The sequence below is a fragment of the Onychostruthus taczanowskii genome, unplaced genomic scaffold (genome assembly GCF_017590055.1).
Source record: "Onychostruthus taczanowskii isolate IOZ18803 unplaced genomic scaffold, ASM1759005v1 scaffold40, whole genome shotgun sequence".
NCBI classification, from domain to species: Eukaryota; Metazoa; Chordata; class Aves; order Passeriformes; family Passeridae; genus Onychostruthus; species Onychostruthus taczanowskii.
In genome coordinates, this window is record NW_024501460.1 from 1,025,262 (window position 1) to 1,048,299 (window position 23,038).

The window sequence follows — 23,038 nt, forward strand, 5'->3', positions numbered from 1 at the left end:
ACAGCCAAATTTCACAGAAAACTGAAGGGGGATCTTTAAGGTATTGGAGACCTTTTGGGAAGCGGAACCTGCAACATCAGCACTCCTTCAGTAACCGGATCTGTAACACCACAGAAGGCTAAGATTCCCTACATAACTGAGAACCAGTAGTGAAAAAGCAGTCAGGAGTGAATAGATCTTTTGGGAAGAGACTTAGATTTAAAAAAAACATTCAAATAGAAAGAGCAACAAGAATGGCAAAGAGGGTGAACACAGATAAGCCAAGGAAAATGTGGCCAGTACTTTCTGGCACAGTCCCACCCTCGATCACCACATCCTCATCAGAGCTGTGAGAACCACTTGTTCTGATCTTACCACACGTATCAAACTTGCTTCCACAATCAAGGAGGCAAGGAGAAAGCCAGGGTGCTTCCCCTGGCTAACAGCAGGACTCCTGCCTGGACATATCAAGTAACCAGGTTATCCCCATGTCAGTCAACATCCACATTCACCCACCCCTCCCTAACAGGCTGTCAGATACGGTCTTTGACAAACTGCTTCAATTCAACTCCTCATTTCCTAATTTATATAATGGATGTAATACTGCTTTTCTTATCTCCTTTTATTAGGTTATTTTTGGCACTGGTGGAAACAAAAATCAAAGAAGTAAACAGTTTAAGTTATTTAAGGGCTTAATATTTTTCTCTTGCTACTTCATCTTTTAGGTTAACCTGAAGCTCACGAGTACAAAGTTCTGAATTTTCATACATTCTGCTGTAAGTTTAATTCTGATTCCAAGAATTAATGCCCTGCTTTTACAAGTAAGAGAATGGCAGGAGATTAACACTTTTCATACAGAGTAAAAGGTACTTATAGGATTGGATACTGATAGAACTGAAATGAAAATAGAGGAAAATTCAGTTCCTAACCTGACAGAAGGGAAAAAAAAAAAAAAGTAATCTACAAACCAGGGCAAGGGATTAAAAAAACAACAGTTTATCTGTGCTTATTAACACCAGCCCTTATTCCAATTCTTTATGGAGAAAAATAAACATGACTTAACCTTAACAATGTTTCCAAACACATGTACTTTTTGTTCATCACTAAGACATATGATGAATCTACTACAAATTTGCAACATCCTGTCAAAGACTATTGTTTCTTTAGAAGACGAAAATAAAAGGGATTATATGGGGGGGGATTTAATTACAAAAGACTTATATTGTATGCTAATTTATAACAAGTGTTTTATTTACCTTTTTGTTTTCTTGTAGTTTTCCAGCTGTAATGTTTGCATACATTTGTACCTTTCCAATTCACACTGCTCACATAGTTCCTCAAGACACAACAGATGATTCTCCATTTCCTCAAAGTTTGCCTCTAGCTGGGCTGTAAGAAGGAGTTGTATGAATATCAAACTGCATCAATAGACAGAAAACTCATCTGAACAGAAACAGGATTTCATAAAGGTAAATAATTAACATGGTGATAATTAAACACATATAAATGGCTCCAAAAGATAAACAAATCTCAGCCCAAATCCCAGAGTGAAGAGTGGCAGCAGTGCCACGTTAAAGGGAGATCTATCTGAGGTTCCCTTGTAGTAAGGTGCTGAACAATTCTATTTGTCCCAGCATCGTGGTGACACAGGTTCCTGGCCTGTATTTAAGGAAGAGAAGCATTCAGGACTCATACTTTTCCTTCTTGAGCACACTAACAGTTTGGCACTTCCTACACAGTACCAATCCAAGGAATAAAACTGTGCAAGCCAAAGCCAGATCAAATCTTTATTTATTCAAATGAAACAAAAATAAAGCATACAGGGAGAATTTCAACTTTCACATGATGCCATGGTAATACAAAAGAACATATATTTATGTCTCTGAAGATGGACCCTGTACTGATGGCTAAATATAGAGATTTACCTATTTTACATACACATGTAAATTTTACAATTAAATCTACCTATTTTACATACACATCTCTTAATCTTGTCTTTAAACATAACTGCTTAGTCTCAACTTCAAACAGATCTTGTCTGTGACATGTTCTGAGAAAACTGATCTCATCGCTCACATTGCTTTGAGTAGATATTTGGACTAGACAATTCCTGAGGTCCCTCATCTGAATTAACCCATGTGAACCTCATATCAAAGGATCCCTTTCCCTGACAGTGATTAATGCTAAATTTCATGTCTCTCATCAGGATTTCACAGTGGAAAATCTATTTTCCCAAACCCTAACCAGCTGGCCACTCTGGGATGAAACTGTGTGAACTACAGGAATATTATTCATCTTTTTGCCAGGCCTTCTCCTATACCAGAAGGTAAATTGCAGAAGTAATAATTCTCATTTTTACAAACAAATAGCAGCCAGAGTTAACGTATTTCAGACACTCAAAGAAAAGGAAACAGTAAGCTGAAGGCATCAGTCAAATCCTCCATTTTGGCTTAGCCATTCTACTTGAAGCCTATCTTGGACAATAAATAATTTCAACTTCCTTAGCCATTGCTTCATTATAAATACCCATCCTTCTGGTTCCCCTAAAAAAGAAAAAGTTAAGACTTCATAACCAAATTTCCTAGGATGCATATTCGTTTGTTCAGCTTCACTTAACACCATTTTTTTAGTCCCTAACAAAGAAGATCTACAACAGGAAAGGGAAACGTGAATCATGTAATCAGTAAAAATTTCCCTAAATTATTTTTCTGTATAGAGAATACTGAGGGGAAGCAGGAGGGATTGGCAAAAACAAACAAACAAACAAACAAACAAAAAAAAAAAAAAAAAAAAAAGGCAGTTGACAATTAATGCAGAAACAAGTCTGAGACAAAAAATGTTTTCAGTTCTACATATTGTGATGTGGAACATTCATTGTTTACCACATACTCTATTTTCTCTCACAAAATCCAGGTGTATTCAAAGCATAACATCATGATTACAATTATGATTGGTAGGCTCTTTTTCTTTAAGAAATAGACTTCTCTGAGTGCATTAAAATCCAAATACCTGTATTGTGTTAACTTGCTTTTCAGAATAATTGCTCCCTTATTAATCTGCAAAATTCTCAAACACAGCAGGACTTAAAATAATTTACTAGGGTACCTATCAACACTGTTTATTCCACTTAAAAACACCCACCACCTGCTTTGCTGTATTTGCTGTTGAAGTAACATTAAAAGACAACAACAAAGGACAGGAAAATAAAAGAGGATGAAGAAAAGTGAATTCAAGAGAGCAACTGATCCCTAGCACTTGCATTTGAGCAGCCTCTAGCGGGAATTGCAGAAAACACTGTGCTCCGGAAGAACAGGAGTGGACAGCAGAGATCTCTCCAGGAGGCAACAATCCTGCTTTACTGCAACAGAGGTTTCAGAGGTTTTTTAGCTTTCTGAACTGAAAGAAAAATTGCTTTTCACAAAGAAAAAAAAAGTTGAAGACAAGCTCCGTTGCACCAGCTACAGCTGAGAATTAACATCTCTCTTACCCCAAAAGAGAATATAGGCACTGTGCATACAAAGGCAGTGCCAAACAAAACTATGGGTTTAATAAATTTGAAACTTTTAGGCTGTAAAAACACTATCTCCTTTAAATCTTTTTCAGATTAAAAAAATAGATTTACCTTTAGATTAAGAATTTTCATGTATAGCAATATGTCACACTTGGTAGAAATAGGATATTTTTATTAAGACAGCTGAAAAAAACTCTCTTCTTCGTTGGGTCACGTCATTCCAATTATAGCAGTTTAGGCTGTATTTCTTACATTACCACAAGCATAACAACATTATTTAAAACTTTAATTCTTAGATTTAATTCTTTTGAAGTATGTTTAAAGTTTGGTCAGGTGACATTACACTGCATTATCTTCTATCAGCATACACTGTTTTCCATGGTTTACCAGCTATCAGGTATTAAAGTATTTACCTAGAACTCAACAACCACAGATTTCTATTATCCAGAAAACACTTTCTTTCTAAAGTGTACCTAATTTAAATTTACCACATAACTTTTCTAATTGAAACCTATGTTATCTGTAGTTCTGTATGAGTACAAAATTTGTTAGAATAGCTAAATCACAGCTGTATGTCAGAAAATAGGTTTCCACTAACTTCAGATGTTGCTTTCCTGCACTGTCCTAGCCACTCAAACAACAGAAACCAAGCAGTAGTATTAAAGACTTTTCTACAAAGCTCATTTATTTTTCTGACTAAGAGGCAAAAAGTAGAAATTATGGAAGTAATTTTATCAAAGATATTCCCTCTACCTCTAGGCCACACAAAGGCAGAGATAAAAAGCTTAAAATGAGCAGTGAAAACATATATGAACAGGAAGAGTTCAATTCAGCTGAAAAAAAAAAAAAAAAAACCAAAAAAAAAACAACCAAAAAAACAACAAAAAAAGCCAACTTTATATAATTACAGTTCTACTGGTGCTCAATTTCTACCTGTTTTTACAGAAAGGATTGTAAACCCAGCTAGTATGATAACACTTAGATGAAGTTAAAGCAGCTTCTTTGCTGAAACTACATAGCGAGTACACTAGGATATTTTCCTTGTGCACTCAATCCTCAGGCACTTCCAAGTTTACAGCACCAAACTGTATACCTCTTATAGATACATATCCCTGCCTAATACAACAACCTCCCCTGCTGAACTGTTGTGCCTTGAAGCCTATGGAGAAAATTTCCCTGTTGAACATAGCTGGCTTTACACAGTATTATTCAAATTCCCTAGTTTTACATAAATCTTTCCAACATTTTCCCCAATTTTCTCAGTAAAAGATAAATTCTGAAAAAATTAGACAAATTTTTCAAAGCTAGAAAATTTCATACGTGATACACAATCTGAAATAAAAAAGACTGACCTTTTACTCAATATATAAACAAGGATACTTCTCCTAAGCAGAGCAAAAGGTTCTGTTTCCCCAACGAATTTTCACACCCATCTAGCTCTCACTTCAAAGAAAAAAACAACCCTGAAGACTAAGAGGCAAAGACTTTTATCTCTGTGACTATATGCCAGCCTTAGTTTCTTCCCAGTCCCACCAGTAAAACATTTTCAACATGAAAACACATTTCATACTAAGTACGCTGATATTAGCGAGCAGATATTTCCTACAACATTGCAACTAAAAATTCGCTTAAGTGATAATTCCAATTCTGCATTTTGAAAGGGCAATAACTGTCCTTTTCACTTTACATGAGAGTAATTTTTTCTTCCAAGTTCTCAGTAGCCGCTACAAGACATTGCATAATACAATAAATTTATCAAATGAAGAGACAGATTTTCAACTTCAAGTGAGGGATGACTGATAATGTGAATACCTAAGCTAAAGAACTTTATAAAATTACTAATGAAAATGTGTCTTGTAATACATAGCAAAAGCTAAAGAATCTGTACATGAGTCATACCAATTTTAAGTAGGTAAAAAAAGGTTCATTTTCATTATTTGAAATTTCTTTCACCGAAAGCAGCCAAGGTCACCTAGCTACTTTCAAAATGGAAGCATTAATAGATTTATTAGAAACACATCATGCCAGAAGAAACAACTATTTCATTGAAATTATGAAGGTTAGCCAAATTACATCTTGAGTGCATAACCCACCACTTTGTGATTCTATTTTCACTTTTTTTTTTTACACAATATTTTACTCATATTCAAAATTTACAGTCAAAGTAATAGTCATCTCTTGAAAAGCTGAATACAGTCTCTATTTATATGAAGCGGTTAGTAAGTTAGTTATAAAAACTAAGAACGATGAGCAGAATATTGCAGTAAATTTCTGTTAAATCACCTTCAGAAGGTTAGATGTTGAATTTGGTACAAATTACATCTCTCTCTTCAAACAGACTCCATAAAAATTATTAGAAGAAAAAATAAAACCCAAAACACAGTTGTTAGAAGAAACTAATAAGAAATTTTAGATAAATTACTTAGAATCCGACACAAAAGGAAAAGCTAGAAAGTTTGGTTCAAATCTGAGAACCATAGCAGTACACTTCAAAATTCATTAGCTTCTCTGAGCAGGCTGATGAATACTTCCTTAAATCCTACTTTTGCAGTATCAAAAAATATCTAGAGACATACCTATCCAATAAATTGCACAATCAGAGTGAGATTAATTCTAGTTCATAAAACTGTATTAGGAATCACGAAGTAGCCCAAATTCATCAGCATTTTACAGCTTTTGCAGCATTATGAACTATAAAGGAAATTTCATTAGCTTTCTATTACACTGTTTATCTTTGGGCTACCAGTGGACTGCATGGCAATATTAAACCCAGTATTTTAATAAATCATTATTTGAACTTTTATGTCCTTGAATTTTTTTTTTCAAACAGCCAATATTAAATGGTTAGCACAGATGATAAAGCCTTATTAAACAAGACGGTATAAGAAAATTGTAATAAAAAGTAGAATACATTCCCTGGTTCAGGAATAAATAGCAAAGTTGTTACCAGCCTACCTAGGAACAAAAGCTGATTTGTGCATGACTACTGACCATAGCAGAATGAGTCCTTGAAGACAGAAAATAACCCTCCTTTTCTTCATATTGCGTCAGCACTTAAATCCAGCCCACCCCACAAAAAAAAACCAGAGCTGCAATCACATGAGGAATTTCTGCATATTTCCCAGTTGCTGTAAGAAAGAGAAGTGCAAGCACAGTCCTTGGGGAACTCTGCTATCTAAAATCTATGTGCAGAAGCAGTTTTTCAAAGCTTTAATTTGATGCACCCTGTATAGATTTTCATGGAAGCATCAAGAGACGTGGTGTGGACAGACAGGGCTGCTGCTTGCCAAACCCTGCCTGCCCATTTCAAGGCTCAGCAATACCAGAGACTTTCAGAGACCAAGAGTCTCCAACATTTTTTCCTAATTTAATTTTCAACAGTGGATCAACAGTTTTGTATGAGAGGTTCCAGAAATAGTCCACCAAAGCTTTTATCTTTTCATCTTTTAAATCAAATTAACAAGTTGACCTTCGGTAAAGTTTTAAAAATTGCAACCCACTTCACAAACATGACGTGTTTGCTAATCTTAATAAGCAGCATTAATATTCACCTATAGAAAAGCTCAGAATCACTTCAGAATATCTTAACTCTGTACATTAATTCAAATTATGGAAGCTACCTTTGGAACCAACAATTATTCAAAACCAAAGGTTTCTGCCTTGGAAGTGTCCCCAGCCAGGTAAATTTTCCCCCCTATCCCACCCCAAATCATAATTTTAAACATTATTATGTAAAATTACACAGACTCCAAAAGAAGCAGCAATATACATTAGCATTCATACTATCAAAAATCTTAACAATTTAATAAGACTTCAAGAATAGCATTTTTCACCTGTTCAAACATTTGTCAAATTTTTTTTCAAATAACACCACATACAAAATTTCAACTGCTGGGAGAGCAACCACTGCTGAAACCACACTCAACTTGTCAATTTTTTTCAAAAACCAGTTCGTTTAAGAACTACAGTTTTACCACAGAAAGCAAAATTTTATAATCACAACATTCACAACAGCTGAACTTCAATCTAATCCTCTGTACTGATCTGAATGTTTGTTACGTCTATAAGAACTTACCTAGGCTTGCTGTGAGGCATTCCAGATCTGCTAAGAACCCTGGTATTTGCTGAAGCTGATCCTGCAGTTCCACCAGACTGCTCCTTTTCTTCTCCCAGTGTGCAGAAAGCATCACAACTTCACTGTCAACCAGCTGCAAAAAACAAGTCCTTAATCTCAAACTTCTGTACCTGTTTATGAGCATCTTGACTAATTTTTACAGTTAATACATTTGGAAGCATAAGGTCAGCAGAGCAACCCTACAGCACTGCCACTTGTGTACTCCTCAAGTAAAAAACAACATGCTCAAAAAAATGCCCTGTAGTATGGAATATCTGTATCAAAATGCACTGAACAAAAATATGACAAAAAGTTATTTCTCAATATACTAATCAACGCAGGAAGTATTTTATGGATGTTATTAACTGTAAGCAAGATGTACCTAAAATTTTGGCAGCAGTGTTGCATTGGTACACAATAACAACATTGCAGTGCTGGAATTTTGGGCATATTTATATCAATAGTTTAATGTTGCCAGTCATATCAATTTCATCTTAACAATAAAAATGAAAATTCTGCACATGCAAAGTAGTCCAGAAAATAAAGTAAAAGGAATGACATCTTAAAAAAGTTGCCTTTATAACATTACTGCTTTTCTGCTTTTGTGATAAACTGCAGTAGTGCCAAGTGCTTATGAACACATTTCTACATTACTTCAATTCTTGCTGTTCCATTCTTCTTAACTTTTATTATATAATAAGCTAAGAAAAGGATACACTGCTTTAAAGTTTCACTTATATTTTCTATGAAAAACACCAGGATCAAGAGAACTTACATAACAAATGTTTCTATTATATATAATTCAATTATTCAATTATTGTTTCCCTGCTCTTAATTCCATTACCCATTCTTCCTCTTGCACACAACTACAGCCTGTGGCTGTATCTGCATTCTGAATTCCTCAATTTCTATAAACCTTCTAGGCAGAAACTGAAAAAGCCTGAGCAATGGGCAAAGGAGCTCTCAAATTTACAATTCTACCCACTTTATATAAATTCTTTTAAAAGAACAACTTCTATCCTTTGCAAATTCCTCCAACTACCTATGCCTGTTAAGAAAACATCCTGTTTCACCAGACAAGTTTTGAAAACTTATTCCAAAGCCCAGTGAGAAACTGAACAACTCAGAAGACCAAAGAATCTTACTTAAATAAAGCCAGGTCTATTTCAGGGACTGGGATATGGTATTTATATATATGTTAAACAGTAAAGCAAACAAAAAAACCAACCAAACGAAAACAAAAAAGAAAAACCAAAACAAAACCCCCAAAACCAAAAAAAAAAAAAAAAAAAAAAAAAAAAAAAAAAAAAAAAAAAAAAAAAAAAAAAAAAAAAAAACCAAAAAAACAAAAAAACAAACAAACAAAAAAAAAAAAAAACCAAAAACAAACCCCCCAAAATAGCCAAAAAAAAACCAACCCAAAACAAGCCACCGTGAGATGGGGACAAACACCCCAAACATTTTAGCCCCGAGATAACTGAATGCAGCTGAAATGACAATCATCTAAAAGGACGATTTTGTACAGGGAACTGGTAGTTAACATCTACCATTTAACATGGTAAGACTGTAAGCTGCAATTAAAGCCTGAAATTTTCACTTTACTCAACATTTATAAATAAGACAGCACAAGTAAGCAGAAACAGGATACTGGACGAGTGGACCTTTAGGTCTTCTACAGTACAGTCAACCTTCTGTGCTTACACAGTTTTTATTTTCCCCTTTTATAAAAAAAGTAATAAAAAAAACTCCACAAGCAATACATACACTGAGTTGTGTGTAAAATAAATATCTGAATTTAAAGGAAAATTTAAGTCTTTTTGGAAGTCTTTCATTCTCATTTTCCCAAGCAGCTATAACATGCAAAATTAGGTTATATTAGTTTAGTATATGTGAAATCTCACACTGTTTTCAAATCTAGAATTTTTAAAGCAAACTATAGCAAGTATTATAAAATTGTGACCACATCATTTATGAAATTCTCTAGAAAAAAAAAGAACATTATGAGCAGTAAAACATGCCAAACTGGCAAGGAGAACTCTATCTCCAGTGCCTGAAGTTTCCACTAGAATGCAGGGAAAAGCAGGGCCAAACCATTAGGAAACAGAAAGAAGAACATAAGAGACTTTCTTTCATACTGTAAATACACAGTGAGTGATTTATCCATTATAAAAAGATACAGAGAAGTCTCTAAGTGAAGAGAAGAGCCAGGAGGGATGCACCCAGCCAAAGTGAATGTTTCAGACAGGACAGGGAATCCCACAGCTCAGTCCTGCTCTGCATCGTGCAATCTCCACCCAGATTACACTGTCTGCCCTTTAAACATGGCTTGAAACTGAAAGTCTGGTGCTGAGTAATGCATTGGTAACACTTACTGGAAGTTTCCTTTCCCTTCATTCCACAGATAAACCACACAACTTGTCACTTTGCTTCCAGGGCAGGAATAGTGAATGAAATTAGGAGAAAGCACAAACACTTCCCAAATATTTTCAGTTGGGCAAGCCAATCTTGCTGTCTTCTGCACTGGGAGTGGGCAGCAGTCAGTGCCACAGCCCTGCCCTGATACAAACCACTAAGATGTCTCAACCCCAAATACATTCTATACTTTCACAGCCACCCCCTACTGCTTTTAAAGAGCTACAGCAGTAACATACATCATCTTTGCAACTGTTTACACTGCATCACATTATTTGCAATTTCACATTTGCATTACATTGTTGTCTACATTACTGTGAGAGTGAACAAGGCTGTGTGGGTGTTTACCTGGGGCCCAAGGTTAATAACCCTGTAGGCTGGTACCAAAAATTTTAGTTTAAAATTATTTACACATTTTAAAATATTTCATGCATGGCATTGTTATTTTTTTTCTTACCTCTCCAGCTTTTGCACAATCTTTGGCTCCTTTATGAAGGGCAGCCCAAGCATCTTCGTATCTGAAGAGAAGACAAATTACTATTCTTACTGCACTCTCCTTACAAAGGAATTCATGGATGTCACTGTGCTCATATTTACAGGTACTACCAGAAATTACAGCTTAAAAAGCTGTGTAATTCTTTCCAGTACTTACTGTTCTGCCAAGACAAATATACAGTGAGAAATAATGTCTTTTAAAGAAAAAGTGATCCATGCTTTTTAACCTGCTAACTGACATTAAAAGCTAAATGGACCCAACAATACTTACAAGACGACTCACCACCTTAAACATCACTTGGAACTCAAATTAATTAAGAAAATTTTAAAAATTAACAAGATTGTAATCATACATATACCCCTTCCAATAAAAAAAAAAAAAGACAGAAGGAAATTGTATCAAACATGTGTAAGTTATGAAACCACAGACTAGGGCTCAGTGCTGCCTCCTTCACCCCTCTGCATTAGGATACTGACTAAAGTCATCTTTTAAATGCAACTTTTCTTCCAGAACTTCAGTTTCATTAGCATGACAGCACTTTGGGATTGGGCAAGCTTTAAACACATTTATCATTTATTATCACTCCCACACTACTAACTGCAGAACTACCAAAAACCTATTAGCAACACTTCGACTTTCCTCTCTAATTTCTTTCTTAAGAAATCAGATTTTTTAAATCTAATATAGGAAGCAAACACTAATAAAGAAAAGGAAGGTCATACCTGCTTAGTAATTCCAGTCCAGCAGAAAACTCTGGCAAACACTGAACAGTTCTATAAAGCAAATTGCAAATGTACAAAATTGTTAAAGAAAAGAAGGCTGTTATAAAAAACGTGCGTGCACACATCTGACAGATATGCTGAGCACAGAAATGTCTCCTCCTGCTCCTACTTTCACAAACATTTTGCCAATTTTGGTTTAAAATGCATTACACAGTGTATCTCACAAGAATACAAGAATATTCCAAAGCTAGGATTGCTTTTTTCCCTTGTTGTTTTATGATAGCCTATTCTTACCTCTTCGCAACCGTGTCCATTAAAAACAAGTTTTATTCAGTAATGTCTAAGTACACTTAAAGATATAGGATGAATGTAATTTTAACCTAAAAAAGGGCACAGAAATATTCTGGAAAAAAAGAAGACTACTACACAAGTCCACATCCCTCAATACAGATATTCCATTTAATATATTCTACACTAAAAATAAATACTGTGCTAAGGAACCTTTGGCAGTTTAATGCTCTAATGATCTCCTATTCAATGCAGACACTACCATTAATAACAGCTTGAAGTATAAAGACATCTTATTATAAGTTAGAGAAGATTAACAATGCAGTACTTCTAAGGATGTGATGTCATCCTAAATTTGTCTCTTGGAAGATCACCCAAATAGACTGTTCTGCACTATCATCCAAACAATTTGAATGGGGAAAAAAAGCCCCTATCATAAATTAAACCTCCTTGTCCTTAAGGCAATGGAAAAGTGACAGAATCAGTGAAGTAGAAAGGGACCTTAGGAAGTTTCTATTGCAGTCCCTTGTTAAAACTAGCTATGAGATCAAAGCAGCTTTCTCAGGAAACTTTTCTCAGCTTTTCCTGTCTGATCATCTCTTGTTTCAACTTATGCCTACCATCTTTTGAGTTTCCACCACACATCAGTTTCCTCAATACCCACTTCACATGTAATGGCAGGTTGCTGCTAGGTCTCCCAGAAGTCACCTATGCTCCAGGCTGAACAACTGCCCATCTCAGCCTTTCCTCATACACAGAGTTCCTGCCCCAACCATTCTGGTGGCCCTCCTCTAAATTTCTCCAGAATATTAACACCTTTCTCAAACTAAGGACCAAACTGGAGAGGGTAGTTAGTGGTCTAAGGTGTGCTGAATGCAGGGGACAATCACCTTCCTCAATCCCACTGTCTGGGTATTGTTTGCAGCCTCATTAGCTGTTGGGCTTCCGTGCTGCAAGGCATGTCCCTGACTCACATTCTGCCTGCTGTCTGCCAAGATCTCCAGGGTCTTTTTAGCAAAGTTACTTCCCAGAGAGTCTGTCAGCCCCAGTCTGCATTGTTGCAGGGGCTACTTTCTTCACAGGGAAACATGGAATTTGTACCTTTTGATTTTCATGAGATACCTCTTGGCACATATGGTCCTAGGGGCTTTTATGGATTGAGTATCTTCAAGCCATCTTCACTCACCACTGGTCAGTCTCCTCGACCCCTTTCACTAAGCACAAGGCACTGAAGCCACAAAGGCATTAAATAACTCAACAACCTCTACATTTGCTGTAATTCAGCCCATTCATCACCAATCACATGTTTTCTTTCAGCCTTCTATTACCAGTGCAGGACTAGTCGCTATTCTTGTCCTTGACATGTCTTGCAAATGTGAGTTCCAGGTGAGCTCTGGCTTTCCTAAGGCTATTCCAGCATGCCAAAGAGGCATCAAACAGTTATCCTTGACACCCTCCCAGGGCACTTCTTGACTGCATACTGATGGGTTGTCCTTTCAGGAGCTGGAAGCTAAAGGCCTCCACAAGAATATGGGTTTAATGATACAGAAGCTTCCGTAAGTTATTTGGAGAAAACATCACTCTCTCCCTGGTCAGAGGGTCAGTGACAAACTCCCCTTGCAACACCACCACCCTCAGTGGCCTCTCCTTGGCTCCCATCCATATGCCCTGAGCCATCCTTACAATCAAGCTAAGCTGTGTTTGTCCCTGAACTTTATCAGCAAAGCAGAAGCCACCCCAGCATTCCCCTGTTTCTGATGCTTCAATTGGTTCGCCCAGTGCTTGCCTCAAAAAGCAATGGATATTTATAACAGTACTCCAGAAGAACCAAAATACTATGGACTGGAAACACACAGAGAAGGCGGATACCTAAAATAGTTTTATTCAGACCTTCACCCATTCTTAGTTTAGCCTCCATGGCTTGTCCATACAACTAGTCCTCTGTTAAAAAATATATATATATATACATATCTAAAACATCAGGATTTAGAACTTAGGCCAGTTTATTTCAGATGCTTTATTTTTACCATTTGGCTTGTTTTTAAACTAATTTGTGTCTACATAGTATGTTTTAATAAGAACATGCTTTACACTAAAGCATATCTGATTTTAAGAAGTAACTCTCACAGATGTCATTTACAGACAACAAGTACTCTTTCCCTGCAGCTTATACAGGTTGAAAAAATGAGCAAAGAACTGAAATGCAGAGGATGAAAAAAAACCTTCAAATCAATGAAAGAAAGAAAACCACATCAGCACAATTATCAAAACTTCCTGAAACAGAAAACTGAAATATTTCATTACATACATATTTTCCACAATAAAAAGGCTCCTATTTCTGTTTTTACACTAAAAAAAAAAAACCCTGACTTACAATTTTAGGACACGAGATTCACAGAGATTGTAAACAATTACATTTCAGTGTAGCACAACCTTAATCTTCTATGAGGTACTACAATAACACTGCATATTCATTTAATTTAAATAGCAATTTATAAACTGATTGAAAGCCATTAGAAATTATTTAGGCCTATCAATGAAGGCTGTATTAAGCAATGCATTTGCTTTGGTTAAGCTTCTCTGTTGTCAAAATAGCATTTTGTAAAGTTATATGCAAATGTTCTTGCAATTTGCTCATATATACGAGCCACTCCAAATTTTTCCTAATCAAGAATATCTTATATTAATGCTATATATAAAGACATTCAGAAGTACCTTTGCCTACTTTTCTTTGCATCTCTTGATTTGTCGCCCAAAGTCTTCAACCTACAAATCAAAACACAAATCCATCAGACATTTGGAACACCAAAAACAGAGAACGAATTGTTTGAAAACATATTCTGTTAATTCCAGTCTATTACAGTTAATTTTGTTTCAGCTTGTTTCAGAAATAAATCAAATTTCCCTTAGTTTTGTGGAGACCCTCATACGAATTTATTTCCACTGAGACTGCTGATAAATCTTCAGATTTTTTGCAGAAGAACATCAGGCGATTTAGTAGGAAATGTTTAATGGGAGTTGTGTACAGAAGTCATCCACCTCTTGATACAATTTTCTTAGCAGACAGGAACTAAAGACCTCTCTAGAAGTAACCAATCCAGCCCTGAGGAATACAATTTACAGGAAGAACGTACCATTTTCCTCTTATGACAAGGAAAAGCATGACAGTCACACATACACATGTGCCCACCTGCCATAAGTCTGCCAAGACAAAACCAGCAGAAGCACAACTTTTCTTCTGCCAGCTTTCAGAACCCCCAGCAGCATCACCACAGTGCACTGTTACTGAGCATATCTGAGGCTTCTTTCACACACTGTCAATTTCAAACTGATTGGTATCTTGCTCCTCAAAAGCAAAAAAAACCAAAAACCTCCAAACAAACCAAATAACCGTTCCCCCAACTCTTTCCACTCTTTATCAGTCAGTATATATGTTATACATATATATACATATATATGCTAGTCAAGTTGACACAGTGAGAACCAAACCTGCTGGCTATTCCCTGACCACCCAGGCAATGGCTGTCCTCAATTTCTAGGCCCTTTGTGGTCACAAAAAAGTTTTATTGCTCAGGACAGTAAGAAACAAATGACACAGACATAAGCAAGATGGACATGAACTACAAGAGCCAAAGACATCCTCCACACATGACAGAGAGATCTGTAATCCTGAGTGACCCAGGGACTGGGAAACAACCAAATATACCGACAGATATTCAGGCTGCTTTGAGGGGTAGTCAAATCACTCCCCCAGTCTTTATCAATTTTCCAGGAACTCAAAGAAACATCAAAGCTCTACAGCACCCCAGGTGGTTTACAATTTGAGAGAAGACATGCTAAGGCAGGTCTCCACTCCCTCTTAGAGAGCTGTTTATAACAGCCAGGCCAAGTAGCAACAACCACAGCACACAACTGCTGAGGAAAGGTGTGCAATTTGCCCTTCTCCACTGCCATGTTCCCCACTTATGCAGCCCAGCCTGAAACAGAAGCACTCTTCTGCATCCATTTTGCTGGATTTTTCTCTGCCTGCAAAAGCTTGCTAACAGGCGAATGGGTCAAAATTTAGATACCTTGTAGGCATGACACACAGACTTAGACAGCAGACACAAATGAGCAAGGAAGGAGGCCACAAAAATGGCTAAACTGCTCTCTTTAAACCACACAACCCAGATTTAACCTTTTTCAGCAATACATACTTGTTCCCATACTCCTCAGGAAGTGATATTATTTTCTTAGAAGTCCTGGAATACCTTTCCCCTCGCAATTTCATGAAATTCAACTTGTTCTACTTCACAAGCATTTATGTGTAGTTAACAAGTTAGCCACAACTTGACACCAAAAATACTTTCTTCGGGTTTTGAGAATTATACAATTTTAATCTGAAGTCTCAACTTCACAAAATGACTCTTTTTTACCACTTTGGTGGGGTGCAGAACAGAGTAATCCAACACACCAAGAAATTAGGGTGCACGGTCTAGGAAGGAAGAGGGGGCAAACCAGGTCAACTTGTGCTCTGGCTACATGGAGACACTAAAAGAAAAAATCCCTTCCACTACAGCCTCTGCCACTGTGGTTCTGAGATACAGGTTCCTGATGGAAAAAAAAACAAACAAACAAACCAAAACCAACAAAACCAAAACAAAACAAAAAAAAACCCCAAAAACAAACCCCCCCAAGAAAAAAAAAAAAAAAAAAAAGAGATTACACCACAGATGAAAATACCACTTAAAGACAGGACACTGGAAAAAGGGCACATTAATGGAGCTGCCAAAACACAAAGATGGACATTATGAAATCAGGGACTGTTCTTAGAACAAAACACTGGAACACCAGGAAGAAAGCAAAATACACGGAAATATACTGATTCCACTGCAGCAAATATGGAAAACACAAATGCAGAACCACAGAGTTAAATGACCCTCAGATCTGGCATGTTATAACCTTCCTGTTGTTCTCTTTCACCATGTGAAAAACACCCTTTTCAAAAGAGCCTTACACTGTACTGAGATATCAACTCTTCTGAGAAGCAAAAGAGAAAGACAGACAGAACTAAAGCAATGCTTTTATCTGTATTTTTAAGACAGTTTAATATTCAGTTGGTGTTTGGTAAGATGAGACAGGTAACATGCAAGAAATTTATCTGTTTGACTGGCAGCCTCTTCTATCAGTTTCTCTTGACCATCATACACCGGCATACAAGTAAGTAATGATAAACTGCTTATTTTATGTTTCTGGAGTACACAGACATTCCTCACTACATTGAAATATTTACCACAGGGATATTATAAGGCAGCCTTAACACTGCCAAAGACCACACAGTTTTTAAAAGTAATTGATTACAACACAATACTCCCCGGTGGCTCATCATGAGCCTTCAGCTCTGCAGCACAGGCATGACCTTGTCCTTCGGCCACTCGCTGGCTTCCAGTGACACTCACTTGGGCCACCTGCTTGTACTAAAAACAGCACCGACACGGGGCCCACCCAAATAAACCTTGTGAGACAACGTAGGAAGAATATATTTCTACTTTTTAGTGCAAGCGTGGGGCTGTTCCATCTGTTTATCCTGCGCTCCTTTCCCCCAAGTAACTCATCTTCCAAGGAAAATCAAGTTTCTCCACACACCAAGCGGCGCCCAGAAAAGCTCTTTACGGGATTACGCTGATCCATGAAACCTCGAAGGCCGGTAACTTCATAAAAAATTCAAGCGCGTTAACTGACCCCATTCACATCTTCTCTCACAACAGCGGTCGGTCTGTCTGTCCCTCTCTCCCTCTCTCTCTCTCTCCTTCCCCTGACCGCCCCTGCTTCCCGGGCACCGCGGCTCCTCCTCCTGCTCCCCAGAGCTGCCCGCGGCACCGCAGGGCTCGCCAGCCCGCCATGAGCTGCCCAGCCCAGGCGGGAACACGGCGGGATTCGGGACCCTGGAGCTGCGTTTCCAGCCCGTCCTCGCACTCAGGAGGGCACCCCGGGTGACAGACCCCGGCAGTGGCTCCATCTGCGCAATCTCCTCCTCTTCCTCCCTCCCCGGGCCAGTCCACGCCTCCCCGGCCCCCGGTCACCTGCTTTCCCCCCCTGCCCCGCCGGGCTGCGGGACGCGGGCTCCTCTCCCGCTGCCCCCGCCAGCCCCACGGTGCCGCAGGCGATACCCACCCGGCGGTGAGGTCCTGCTGGACGCTCAGCAGCCGCTCCCGCAGCGTCTCCAGCATCTTCCCGACCTTTCCCGGCTGCGAAGGCCAGCGCCGGAGGGCGGGGCGCGGGCGGGGCTCGGCTGAGCTCCCGCCCCGGTGCCGCCTCCCCTCAGCCCGCCCCGAACCTTCCGCCCCTCCCGGCTCCCGGCGCGTCCCGGCGGAGCTGGGAGTGGCCGGGTTTGCCGGGCAGAGCCGTGCCCCTCGCTCTGCATCCCCCCGTGGTGCGAGGGTAAAGCTGCCTTTTTAAAGCCCGGGCGGCATCAAGGACAGATCTTGAGCAGCGTGCGACTCCCTGAAGTTACGGCTTTTTAGAGGTTATTTTAAAGAGCACAGGAAAGCGCCTTGGCAGGTTGGGACCCTCACCAGAGGGATTTTGACTTCAGCGATGGTAGCGTAGGAGTGACCTCCTTAGCGATACCAAGTTGATCAAGGGACTGGAGCATCTCTTTTGCGAGGAAAGGCTCAGGGGGCTGGGCTTGTTCATTCAGCCTTGAGAAGAGGCAGCTGAGGGGGGACCACATAAATGTCTGTAAGTGTCCGAAGGGAGGGTGCCAGGAGGATGTAACCAGGCTCTTCTGGCTGGTGCTCAGCAATAGGACAAGTGGCAGCAGGTGTAAACTGATTCTCAGGAAGTTCCACCAGAATACGAGGAAGAACTTGACGATATGGGTGATCAGGCACTGGAACATGTTGCCCAGAAAGGTTGTGGTTTCCCTGATTGGATATATTCAGGATCCATCTGGATGCAATCCTGTGCAATGTGCTCTGGGATGACTCTGCTTGAGGAGGGAGGTTGGAGCAGGTGACCCACTGTGGTCTATTCCAACCTGACCTGTCCTGTGAACTCAGGGAATCGGGTGCTGTGACAAAATCTTAAAAGTACAGAAAGGGACACTGCTGGGTGTCCCTAGGGTTGCCAGGTTCTTGGAGTAAGGGATAGATGATAACCTTACAAAGTCCTTGCAAAGCTGGTAGTTGAAATGTTTGTCTGTGTCCCTCCACTATTTTCTTTGGAGACAGCTTTATAGATACTAGCGATTTTTACAAACAATGACCTAAAAGAAAAAAGGCTGTTCTTACAAATAGTAAATAATCAGGTGAAAAGTTTAAATTAAATTTTTAGGTACTGTCTGCTCAAATAATAATTGTTAGGAGTCATTCAGCAAATCTTCAGACAGTTTAAGTGGAATCAAGACCTTTTCAGAACAATTGGCCAGTCTTTCTGGATGGCTGTATTTACAGTTACAGTAACAGGAAGACAGTCTCAGACCCTGTTAATGTTTGAATGACATGGACATAGGATTTAGGTGGATCTGGGAAATCTTAGACTTTCATTTAATTGACATGTAAACTTTTAGAGAAAGATGAGATTTCAAAGTTCAAAACATTTTATTTTCTAACCAATTCAATTTCAGTTGAAAATTACAACAAGTATGAAGAGAAGAGCACTGAAATAATTTCTTACAAGGAGAATGTGTGCAGAGAGCCACTGCTGGATGCCATTTGATACTTACTGCAGAAGTATGTTCAGGAGTGGTTGGAGGTCCTTTGAATCACTGGAAAATTGACACCATAATCCCAACACAGCTTCGTGCTTTCAGAAGAGCGTATGAGCTATAGATTGTTTCTGCTTTGGCTTATGGAAAAAAAAAGTATTGCTCTGTGGCAGAAATTCAAATTAAAAGCTAAATGCCTGCTAAAAGGAAAATAGTTGGGTTGATATTCCAAACATTGAAATTGATGTAGCTTGCCTTATCTTGAGGTCAGAAAGACAGCTTTCATGGCAGACTGCATATAAAGTTCTGTAAAAAAAAAAAAAAAAAAAGTATGACATTTAGAAGGTATTTTTCTCATGCCTGACCTAACAACAATATCTGAAAATAGAGACTTCCCACTCGCCTGCACAGTCAATTCTTCAGTCAGTGGAGGGGAAGGCCTTGAATCAAATGTTTTCTGATGTATTCACAGACATGCATTGCAAATGCTGACAAAAGCTGTGCAATCTGGCTTTATGGAATGTATGTTACAGGAATTAAAGTGATCAGAAGACAAGGGAGGGGTTTTAACCTTTACTTTTCAGTTTTCCTTTGAGAAATCATATTAATTTCTTCAGTGTTACATATTTTCAATTTTCTGTGAATGGATTTTGTCAGTGGTGGCCCTGCTAATTCACAGTGAATAAGCACTTTTAGACTCCATTGCTACTTTTACAGTTAGAAAAACTATTCATAAACTGCCGTACAGTTTTGTTTCACATGTCTGTGTAGGATTTGGGAGAAGAAATGTGTTGAGATCATATTAACAGTCACTAATTCTAGAAGTACAAGACTGGAAGAAACTTCTAAAAGCACATCCCCTGCTCAAGGGCTGTGATGAATTATAAATACTCTGTGTAAACTTGGTTTAACTGGTTCTTAAGAATTTAAAATTAAGGAGATTCTGCAGGCTCCTTATCAGCTCACTTGTTTAGCTTGATCTTCTTTTTTCGTTTCTAGAGTGAATAGGCCTGGTTTCTTTTTTTTCCCCTTGTAGTCACTTTCTAAACTTCTTTTATGTGTTGGTCTGATCTGGAGATTCCCCAGTTTGTCCAGAAAGTGCAGAGCTATAACATTTCCATCACTAAAACCGAATTACATGGCTTCATTTTGAACACAATTTATATATTTATACTAATTTATTAATATTTATGTACATTAGCAATTAATTTAACAGCTCTGAGACAGATCCTTCAGGTGTTAGTTCAGCCCGGTGCCACCTAAAATTCTGCCAGGGCCTTTGGGTCAAGTTTTCTAGAGATAAAATTAACGCTAAATAAATTTTTAGTATCAATGACCTGCTCTGCTCATTTAGTAATTAAGTAGTTCAGGGCTGGTTATTTGATATTAAGTCTGACCTGAATTTGAGCTAAGACTTCCTAGTTTATTTTTCTGCATCTCTGATACAAGCACATGTAGTACCTTCTGCAAACTCACTGTGACTGGCTATACTGGTCTGTACAAAAAATGCATAGGCATTCTGTGCTTTGCACATCTATAAAGAACAGTGATACTAGTCAGTAGCAATAAACCTTTAGAGAAAAACACAGAAATGTATTTGACTTTGTAACTCTTATGTCCAATGAAGATTTCTTTTCTTTTCTAGATCAGCCTCCCTTAGAGGCATAAATTAGGCTACATTTCTTTCTATAATAGATTTTGCTGCACAAAGGCATCCCTAGTCGTGCCTTTCCATAATTCCACCTTTTCCTGGGCTTTGGTGACTCCCATTTAGATTGACTTTAGATTAAGACTGTTCTGAAAGAGTGATGCTGCAGACACCTGTTAAGCTTTTCAGTGAAAGATCATTTTAAACACTTTCCCATTATGCTGATATGATGTGAAATGTAGTTTGTTTAGGTATTGATCTGGTTTATGTCTTGATCTCTTCTTTTGAGTGCAGTTAGCTTGATAACCTCCAATATGACATTCTCAAACTGACTAGAAATAGTGAAAAAAACTCTCAGCCCTTTCAGAATCTCTCAGGTTTATAAAAGTAACTTTTTTCCTCTTCTCCTTAAGTCTTGCTGATAGTATGGTTTAACAAACTTTATATTTTGGGTGCAAAATTAAGACTTTTTGGTTTTAATAATCTGTAGAATATAATTTAAACTCGAATAGTAGATATTATAGCTATTCTATACATATTTTGTTTTACTAGCTGGATCTGTATGTACTGATATAAAGCTTAAATATAGCAAAACCTGAGACAAAGTTTAATTCTAAAAATCTGCTATTTACCATTGTAATTGATAAAGACTTTAATGAAAGTGTCTAAAGATCTGATTAAACATTTCTTGCAGAAATTCCATTTCATGCTGAAAACAAAGGTTGGCACCTATCAAAAAGTTTTATATGCCCAAAACTTCAGCGGAGTTACATTATATCAGTGGAAACTGAATTTAAGAATTATATCCTCAGAACTATCTGACATAGTCTCATTTATCCTGAGGCCTCATTACCATTTCTAGCAGCTTCTTCTTTTCCAAATTAACCTTTAGAGCTTTCTAATAAGAGTTAATTTCTGCTCTTACCTGTACTAACTCTTGGGGTTTAGCTATGTAAGAGTCTCTGCAGCTAACACAAAGTTTTTGTGTTATATGAATAGAGAATATTTTTTTATCTCAATGAAGGAAGTTATGAGGGAGGGGTTTTCTTTATCTGTGTGTTTGGGATGTTAATTTTTTTTTCCCCCCTGTACCTAGCAGAAGAAGAAATGGACAGTAATCATTCCCAGTCCTAAAAAGAACTGGAAGAATAATTTCTGCAAACCAAGTAAAATATTCTTAATTCAGTTACACAAGAACAGGTATGGGACTTAATCTTCAGGTTAATATATGTACAAAGAGCTGGTTTAGTGGTTAACTTTTTAATGGGCTACCTTTTTGATAGCATGAAAGTGAATTATAATTCTCAAATAATAATCAAATCATGTCTTGCTTCAGTTTCACTGTTTCTGTGAAAAAGACTGGGGGGAGAGGCACATTGTAGCAATAGATAAAAATAATGGTGAAATTCCTTGGTTCTCACCTCCCACTCCCTTACATTGTATCTAGTGAATGAAGACATTACGAATTCCTACCTTTCTGAACTGTTGGGAAAAATTGGGGGTGGAGGGAAACAGTGGCTAGGCAGAGTTATGAAGCTAAACAGGCATTAGGATCCTCCTTCTGCTGGACCTTAATTGCTCTTGGGGGGAGGAAGAGAGCACATACCTTGGGACAGACAGATTCCAAGGGCAGCCAACAGTTATACCTGACTGGATGAGGTGGCAAAACGTGTCCTGATGTGATGGGAGTGACCGTCTCAACGTGGCTGCTCTAACTCTCCTAATTCAGTGGGACAACTTTGTGTTTTCTTAATCTTCAGTCACAGCTGTGTGCACTCATGGAGATGTTGATAAAAATTTTGCTGTCACCACTGGAGCTGGCAGACCCTGAAAACTATTTAGAAAGGAGGATATGATCTCCTGTTATCTTTCTCCTCGTCTTCTTTTCTGCCTTCACTTTATTCCTAGTCTTTAGAATTTTTACTGCATGAGATTGCGAGCTCTGGGTGTTTCTCCACCAGTGAGCTTGCAAGTGGAAGTTGGGCCTGAAACTGTAATTTCAACTGTTACTGAAGTTTTCTGTCATTTTTGTGTGCTCTTGTGATGAAAGTATTGGATAGGTCAGCAGTGGTCCCAGAGTACTTCAGTTCCTTTTGTCTCTTCATAAATTAGTTGACTTGACTGTGATATTGTGTAAAAGACCACAAAGCAGGATTTTCTTCTATCAAAAGAACAACTAAT

General features: G+C 38.1%; 1 protein-coding gene across 1 annotated transcript in view; it reads right to left on the reverse strand.

The window, feature by feature from the left end:
- The window catches only part of DTNBP1 (dystrobrevin binding protein 1), a 63,775-nt gene extending 45,972 nt beyond the window's left edge, over positions 1–17,803 (reverse strand). Inside the window, exons 1-6 of the mRNA XM_041413118.1 lie at positions 17,676–17,803; positions 14,238–14,288; positions 11,235–11,285; positions 10,474–10,534; positions 7,566–7,698; positions 1,236–1,368 (exon numbers count right to left, since the gene is read on the reverse strand). Of these exons, the coding sequence (XP_041269052.1) occupies positions 1,236–1,368; positions 7,566–7,698; positions 10,474–10,534; positions 11,235–11,285; positions 14,238–14,288; positions 17,676–17,731 (485 nt within the window). The 5' untranslated portion in view covers positions 17,732–17,803. The remainder of the gene's footprint in view (positions 1–1,235; positions 1,369–7,565; positions 7,699–10,473; positions 10,535–11,234; positions 11,286–14,237; positions 14,289–17,675) is intronic.
- Between the last annotated feature and the right edge of the window lie 5,235 nt (positions 17,804–23,038).